Source organism: Vanellus vanellus, assembly GCF_965231255.1.
Source record: "Vanellus vanellus genome assembly, chromosome: 3".
Classification (NCBI taxonomy): Eukaryota; Metazoa; Chordata; class Aves; order Charadriiformes; family Charadriidae; genus Vanellus; species Vanellus vanellus.
The window spans coordinates 112,549,448-112,558,072 of record NC_138907.1 but is presented as its reverse complement, the minus strand read 5'-3'; the positions used below and the strand labels follow the sequence as shown (position 1 = coordinate 112,558,072).

The 8,625-nt window shown below is 48.4% G+C and overlaps 1 protein-coding gene across 1 annotated transcript; it reads right to left on the bottom strand.

Moving 5' to 3' along the window:
• Positions 1-677: 677 nt before the first annotated feature.
• KLF11 (KLF transcription factor 11) lies at positions 678-8,409 on the bottom strand. The gene is made up of 4 exons (XM_082480312.1): positions 8,278-8,409; positions 5,486-5,740; positions 3,172-4,165; positions 678-1,349 (listed from the first exon to the last, which is right to left on the bottom strand). The coding sequence occupies exons 1-4, from the start codon at positions 8,317-8,319 to the stop codon at positions 1,045-1,047; spliced, it is 1,596 nt and encodes a 531-aa protein (XP_082336438.1). The 5' UTR covers positions 8,320-8,409; the 3' UTR covers positions 678-1,044.
• Positions 8,410-8,625: the final 216 nt, after the last annotated feature.

Sequence of the window (8,625 nt, the reverse complement as noted above, 5' to 3'; positions counted from 1 at the left end):
GTTACATGAAAAAAAAAAAAAAAACACTCTAATTTTCTATTTATCCTGTACTCAAAAAAAAAAAAAAACCAACCCAAAAAACAGAGACACAGCTAATTATTCATGGGTTATCTTGCCATTTTTGCATTTTTCCTGCAGATTTTGATACGCTGGTTTAATAGGACTGAAAGTAAAGCATAACTTTTAGTGTCAAAGCTTCTAAACAGTGTTTGTGCTTCTACCTCCATCAGAGAGGTCCGGCTTCTCCAAACTTCACTCCAGTGGAGTGTGGACTCAGGAATGCCCAGTATGTCAAACTTCTACCAAAAGTCACAACAGCTTCCACTTGCAAAGGGTATGAATTTATAAAATGTTGAGGATTTCAACACTTCTTTTCTGAAAGAAAGTCATTCTGGTTTGGTTTGTTTTAAAAATGATGACACACTTTGATCTCAAACCTCCAATGTCACCTGCATAAGGAGGGTGTGACAGCACCAGCCCATTGCAGGATCAGGATCTGCAAGTGTGAAAATTCCAACCACTACAAGTTATCAAATATTATGTGTTTACAAAATGCTCTAAATGTAATTCTTTAGGTTTACTGAAAAGGAGTTCCCAAAACTCTGGGTCTCATCCTGCACACCCCTACTAATGCAGGTGAAGTAATTTGCCTGCATACCAAGACCAAAATGAATAAATACAAAATATATTTGGTATAGAAAATACTAGTATAAAAATTAAAAATCACCCTGTTTTTACTGTCCATCAAAATACTAACAGCAAGCATTACAAGTGACTTTAACCTATTGCCAAAATCATTTCCAAAGAGTTCTGCTTTCCTGAAGTGCTGGTGATTGCATTTGCCCAAGTATTGAAAAAAAGACAAATAGGGAAGGGATGAGGAGAGATATGATAGATTTCTCACATAGCATTATTAACAGAGGACCTAAAGGAAACTAAAGTATGCACAAACACAGGAGGGAAAAAAAACATTGTAAGTTCTGTTGTAGCCATTAGAGCTCTTCCTGATTTTCAGAAAGTTTGTAGAGAAAGAGCTTCCTCTTACTAGCCCTGACAGACAGACGATGGCATGGGGATGAGCATACTCAGAGCACTGCTGCTTTTCGGTTTCTCTGCTGTGGCAATTCTGTTGAGTTTGCCAACCTCTGTCTGCCAGCTGGGGATCTTCTTTGTGGTCATATGGCGGCGGGTGTGCTTTGTCAAGTGATCACTGCGCATGAAGCGACGCTCACACACAGGACAAGCAAACTTCTTCTCTCCCGTGTGAGTTCTACGGTGGCGTGACAGTTCATCTGAGCGGGCAAACTTCTTGTCACAGCCTTCCCAGTTGCAGCTGAAAGGCTTTTCTCCTGCAGGACATAAAAGCAGCATAACTTACTTTCAAGAAGCTGTGCTACAGTTTTATCAAAGAACTAACTTAAATCCTGCCTTGCATTAACTGATGAACTGCACACAACCACTCACGCGTGCAGTCAACATTAGCTTAAGCTCAAGGTGTGTTCCACAGAAAAATCACAGGTACCATTTCTACCTATTCCCTCATATCTCTTTAAATGTTATTTAATCAAGTCTATTTTTTCCAATTATCCAAAACCCCAATTATCCAAGATCCTTCATCTTTTTCTTTAAACTGGATTTAAAGCTACCTTATCTGCTGACTGAACTAGAACTGACCCCCTGCCGCCATCCCTGGGTGACCACAGCTCTACGGTTGCTGCATGTCATGCAACTGCTTAACATCAGACCTACCCCAAACAACACGATCTACCACCTGCAAACCCTGTAAAGCTCAAGATAAACATCTACCACATGACCCAAATTTATGGTAACGCTCTGGAGTGGAACAAAAGTGTCCAGCAGAAAGGAAGCCCCACAGAGGCGTTGTTCTTATTTCAGATATTGAGAGTAAAGTTCTGCGTTTGGTGGATGTGGTATCACCTAGCTACTCAGTGCACAGGGAAAAGGTGGGAAAAGAAAGCTGAACTACTCTGCCTCCCTATCCTGTAACACGGATTGGCTAGTGAGGGGTCAGTGTGCTTCACCTCCCATAGATGTCCTAGTCTTACCCACAATACAGGAACACACACACAGCTCCCTATGGATGATCAGCAGCACGCGCTCAAAGCAAGGCACTTGTTACTAGTGTGTTTATCCTGTAGTGCCAGATTAATTGAGCAGCCTGCAGCACTTAACTCTCAAGCCAGCAGTAGAAGCATCATTCTACCTCTGAGCTCTGGTTAACAAGGATTATCAGCTTCATATGGGGTTTAAGCTCTTTTACCAAAGGAACTGTAAAGACAAGCTGGCAAATTTACACAAAGCCTGCCACTGAAACTGACATCCAATAAACCACAGTGTCTGTGGGGCAAGGGACGGGGGGGGGGGGAAGCCAAGGAAAACCAAAATTAGACAAACTTTTGAATAAACTATTCTGTACCAATCTCCTGCTATGCCTATCCCTCAACATCAAAAATAGCCCCCAAGAACTCAAAGTTAGTTTTAACTTAACAGGATCTTGGAGCTAGAAAAAGGATAAGTAGAACACATGTATACTGACTCCACACTGACTAGATTTCATGGGGCAAATCTGCTCACATTAGTTACAATTAATTTTCATCTACCTTCACTTACCCATTCTGTAACTGAATAAACTGCTACATTCCTGTAGCAGCTCTCCCTCCTAAAACAGTAGCCCAAAATCTCAATGCATTACCATTTAGCCTAAACAAAACTCCAGAAAAATGTGCACTTTGACTGTCTCTCTTTTCTTTTACTCGTGTAACAATTAAGTGCAACTACCTGTACTATGGTTTGCTTACACCAGACTTCTACATGCCCCAAAAAAGGGACTTGCCCAGTTCACTTCAATCTAGTCCAGATGGCAGGATTCCACTCAAATCTACACACACATGCAGACAGCAAAGCTTCACTCCAACTAAAGCATGTGAAATCCAACTAACGGTACGGGGTCAGCTGAGGTCTCAGAACAAAGTCTGTCTTGTTTTGCTCGCCCACGGAGAATGAACATTCCTCCCTTCTCTGAGATGAGCAGAAGTTTCCCAATCACCTGCCTCTGCCCTTTCCCACCCCCTCCCCCCCAAAAATGTGCATTTCGGCTCCCCAGCGCAACCCAGTGCTGGAGCAACAAAGAACCTGCCCTGTCATACACACCAGTGTGGGTGCGAAGGTGGGCTTTGAGGTGGGAGCTTTTGAAATAGGTTTTCTTGCACCCAGGGAAGTTGCAAACATAATTCCTCCGTCTAGAAAAGTCCATCTGGGGAGCACAGCTTTGACCAGAAGCTATGAACACAGGAGCAGGAGCAAGGGGGAGTAACTTGGTGTTCCCAACAGTCATTACTGTTTGCGAGCACTGTGGTGTCTGTGTGACAGCAGTCTGTGGAAGAACCAGCATGACAGTCCCCTGAGGCACAGAAGGTCCCATGAGCACAGGCTGAGAGAGCGGGGCTGTCTGCGGTAAAATAGGTTTCATGGGAGTTGAGACTGCTGGAGTTGAAGGTTTGACATAGGCATTGATCATACTGCTTTGTCCATTTAAAGGGATCATTTGACAGAAAACTTGGGGGCTTGAAACGGGGGCAGGTGTCACTGGGGTAGCTCTTTTTTGCAAGTCATTCTCACAATTCTTTGGTAAGTGGGTCTGTGGCGAAACAGGTCGGACTGGTACTTGTCCTTTATTGGTCACAATATCACTGGAGTCATGTGCATAAGGCTGATGTACCAGAGAGGTTTTGTTAATTAAATCATCTGTGGCACACGTGTCCTGTGGCAGTCTGGAATGTCTTCGGTCATCTGCTCCACACCAGCCTCTGGAAGTGCTGTAGCCTGAAGTTACCTTTGTTTTCTCTTGCACAGCAGGAATGTGATGGTAAGCAGAACTATCACCTGTGTGACGTATCACGCTCGTTGCCATGGCCCTGCAAGGCTGAGGGGCAAAGGATTCAGATATCACTGGCTTCTGACTGCACTGTCGCTCCATGTTGATAACAGATGGCTTGGTTATGGGAGAGGCGCTGGTCGCTGATGTGACCAAGCAGGCAGCTGTATTTGCCATGACAGTCCTTGGTTTGGAATAAGTGACTTGTGAGGAGAGGAGCATAGCAGCTGACATCTCAACAAAGTCAGGGCTGTGTGGAGGGGTCATGCACTGCAAAAATAGAAAGCACCATTATACAGCAGTGTAACTTCATAGCAAAAATAAAAGTGAAAAAGTTACACCCCCTTCTCAGTATCTCGAAACCTGCCTCTTGGGACAAACTGATTAAAGCACACATCGCCTCATCTGATGGCCATTCTGTATATGCTCAAAAGCATATTAATAAAAGGAAGGCAATGAGGCAGATGTAAACCTGCATAAAACATTGCATGTCCACTCACTACACTGCAAAAACTCTCTCATTCCTTTCCCCTCAGCAATGGGTGCAGCTGTAAGAGGCTAGGAGCTCTCTGCTGTTCACAGAAAACCGACTAGCAACAGATACCGATACTGTACCATTTCAATTTCAAGCTTCCAGCAAGCCCTAGATCTTTTATCAATGAGCACCCCACCAGCTGGTGGCTACTTCTGAGATACATACAAATGGAACTGCTCTCTCCCTTCTTATTCATCCATTTCTATGCTCTCTTGCTGCCACCACCTCTCCTTCCTCCTTTACCACTGAAAGGTCATGCCTATGTCCTATGCTGCTTAAGAGACAGTGCCAACACCAAGTGGCAGGAGCATGAGAGAAGCCCATCAAGCAGCTGCCATACTACCCCATCCTCTTTCTTCTATTACTCCCCTTTTTTCTGACATAACTGCATACTAGAAGCCTACTGGTTGAAACAGGCCTTAACCATGCGAAACTTGAATGGCACCAAGCTCTTTTTTAATACCGACTTTTGTTGCAACATAAACTGCAACAAAAAAAAAAAATGTGATTCAACCAATATTAGTCACCCAGAGTAGACCAATGCACTGCAGAAATAAAAGACTACATGTACAAACACATAGCATGGAAACTAATTAAATTGTCTATTTCATAATGGTAACCTGTACTTTCTCTTGTAATAACCAGAGTGAAGCCAAATGTCACCAAGTGCCTTTTTCATATAGTGCTTGCAGATAAGTCAGTGCTGAATCACTGAGGCTCATTCTGCCATTCTTACTCCAGTGCTCCCAGAAACCTCCAATAACCATCTAGACAGCATCCTCAGCTGCCAAGTTCAATAACCCATCAGCAAGGGCTTTCACATCTAGATTTAACAAGTGATCAAACCCCTACATTTGCCATTCCAGACAGCAGGAAAAAAACAAACTCAACACATCCACCTCACTATTCTATGTACACACACAGCACTGGCTGTACTGTAGCCATTCTACACAGGGACACATGAGCAAGCTCTCTTTTCCAGCCAAGTTCAAACATTGCAGAGATGTAACACCCAGGTGTCAGGCATATTTATCTTGCATTCATGTTTTTCTTACCAGCGTAGATAAATAGTCCTTTGGTAATTCAGACGTAGCCTCAGCGTGCATTGTGAAATCACCAGAATCCGAGAAGGGTGTAAGTGGCCTTATCTTTAATATGTCACCTTTCTGCGATCTTTGACCCCAGGAGCTCATACAAACAAGCGCTTCAACAGCTTCAATGTCGTTCTGCTCCAAGGTGCTGCAGGTAGACCTTTCGCTGTCATGACGCTGCCTTTCACGAATAGACTCATAGATGTCCACAATGTCAACCTAAATGCAATTGGATTACTGGTTATTAGGACAAGTCAGAATACAAAGCTGACACCACCCACATACTGTCTGCTCAGGATGAAGGTCATCTGAAACAGATCCCATGCCGGCGGCAAGGATTTTTATCAACCAGCTAAACTCTTATCCTGCCCCCACCAGCTCATCTCCCCACCCCTATTCTTTAAAAAAAAAAAAAAAAAAAGTAGTATGATTTGGAGGAAAGGAACAGATATGTGTGAAGTTCACATTTCCAGAGTTACTTGCCTGGATTACACTGCTCTGAGTAAACATATCCCACGCTTGCACACAAGCAAAAAGAGGAAAAAAATCCTGACTTCCAACCTTGTTTAGACAAGGCTGTTTCCTGGACCCAAAAGACAACTGCTATTCAGGACTGATCTCACTCTGGTAACATTTAGAAGATAAATTTCAGCTGACATCAAGATGCTTTAAGGTATGGTCACTGATTCAGAGTACCACACCTTGGAAAAGTATTTTAATCTTATTTTTACCAATAGAGAAGCCAGGGTACGGGGAAGGAAGGAAAACAGTCTTCAAAGTGCAGTAGGAATTTTTTGTACTGTACTTTAGAAAGGTGTGATACAACATCAGTGCTAGGTATCCCAAGACACACTATGAGTAACATGGAGACAAATGTAATCATATTGTTTCCAAATGCAAGCATCACAGAAAATTTGTGTGTATGTGTATGCATGCATGCAAAACACTTGACTTCTCTGTGAAAGGATACACAAACTTCATAAAGCGCCCTCAGTGCTTGATAGTGACTCTAAAAGCTACACCGCACTGCTGGTTTATCGCTCTTGTGCCAGCTTGGTCTCAACTAAGCATTCAAACCCTCCCCATCTTTAAGCAGACCAACCAACTGTGAAGGGTGGGGTTCAGAAGCATGGACCAAGATTCTTGAGATGAATGCTGTTACACAGAGTGCTTATATATTGCAGCAAAAGGGTTTTAACTAAAAAAGCAACAGAAAGCACCACCACACCGTTACCATGGCCTAAAGGCCTAGAGGGAACTATACTTGTTGGGTGACATCACTTACACACCTAAGTCAAGGAGTTTTGTTACTGAGCTTCACTAACTAATGTGGAATGAGCCTGGCTCAACAGTGTCACAAAGATGCAAAGCTGTGTGACATTGTCTCAACTATGGGGATGTGCATCGCAAACACGTTAAACAAAATGGCTCCAAAATGCCAGTACTGCCCTTAGAGAGGACTGTCACCTAAAACAAGACGTACCACACATGAAGATGTCAAGATTGGAGGCAGGAAGGGGTTAAAGCACTCTAAAGCTACTAACTGCTCTAAGATTTCCAACCATTTCCACTGAAAACAATGGAACCAGGGCAAAAAATTGATGTCGCCTGGACCTCTAGACGGCCTGTCAAACAGGAGCCACACCAGGACAGGCTCTGCACTAAGCAGCCAGAAAGCCTGCGAGTGTTCCTCAAAGTGTGATTGCAGGCAACCAAGCCGGCACATGATTTCCCCCACCCCCCCCACCCCAACATTTCAAGAGAGCAGCTTTCCCTACAGAAATATTCCCCGCTTCAAAAAGAAAAAGAAGAAAACCTAAAAAAAAAAGACAACAACCCACCCTTTTTAAGGCGAGGGCTGTAGCCCGGGCTCCCGCGCTGCCCGGGAGATGGCTAACCGCGCCTGGCCGCCTGTCCTCACATCACCCCGCCGGCTGCCGCCGCCGTACGTGCGCGGGCAGGGACGGTGCGCCCCCCCCCCCCCCGCGCCGGGCAGCGCCTCTTCCCGCCCGCAGGGGCCGCGCCGCCCCCGCCCGCTCCCCGCCTCACGGCGGGTGCCCCCGGCCGGGCGGCGCCGCTGAGGGGTGGATGGCGGGAAGAAGGGAAGGAGGAGGAGGAGGAGGAGGAGGAGGGGGAGGAGGGGGAGGAGGGGGAGGAGGGCAGCTCCCGCGCTGCCGCCGCCCCCACACGGCGGCTACGGGAGGGCCACGCCCGCCCCCCCCCCCCCCCCCCCCCCCCCTTCCCACAGGTGACCGGGACAACACCCGCCCCTGAGGGAACGGCACCGACCGACCACCCCCCGGCGACGGGCAGCGGTCCCAACCGACCTTTTTCCCCCCTGGGTCAGTAACGGTCCAAACCGACACCACCCCCACCACCCCCCCCACGGGTGAGTAACGGTCCCACGCGACCCCCCCCATGGGTGAGTAACGGTCCCACGCGACCCCCCCCCACGGGTGAGTAACGGTCCCACGCGACACCCCCCACGGGTGAGTAACGGTCCCACGCGACCTCCCCCCCCCCCGCGGGTGAGTAACGGTCCCACGCGACCTCCCCCCCCCCCGCGGGTGAGTAACGGTCCCACGCGACCCTCGCCCGGGGTGAGTAACGGCCCCGAGAGGCCCCCGCGCCTCTGCCCCCGCCGCCCAGCACGTGCCCGGGGCCGGACCGGAGCCAGCTGCCCCCGGCTCGGGGCGTGAGGTGAGGGAAGAGGGAAGAGGGACGCCCGCCGCCCCCTCCGCTCGCCCGGTGCTTACCGTGGATGCATCTCCCATCTCCGAGTAGGGCGAGCCGTGCATGGCGTGGCTCCGGCGGGCGGCGGCGGCGGTGTGGCCGGGGAGCAGCCGCAGGAGCAACACACACACACACACGCACGCACCAGCGGCGGCACCGCCTCCTCCGCCTTCCCCCTCCCCCGCTCCCGCCCGCCGGAGCCGCGCGGCCCGCGCGCCGGGGGCAACGCTCTGGGACACTCCCTGCTCCAGACAGCGCAGGAGGGAGGGAGCAAGGGAAGGGGGGGGGGGGTTGCCCGGCTCCTGGCCAATCACCGCCCGCAGCTGCCCGCGCCCGGCCCAATGAGCGGCGGCGGCCGGCGTGATCGCAGC

Bases quoted from the DNA above. Each gene is read 5' to 3' on its own strand.
- KLF11 (XM_082480312.1), bottom strand. From the start codon at position 8,319: ATGCACGGCTCGCCCTACTCGGAGATGGGAGATGCATCCACG. The intron at 5,741-8,277 runs GTAAGCACCGGG...AATTGCATTTAG, and splicing joins AGATGGGAGATGCATCCACG to GTTGACATTGTGGACATCTA. The intron at 1,350-3,171 runs GTGTGTATGACA...TATGTCCTGCAG, and splicing joins CCACCTTCGCACCCACACTG to GAGAAAAGCCTTTCAGCTGC.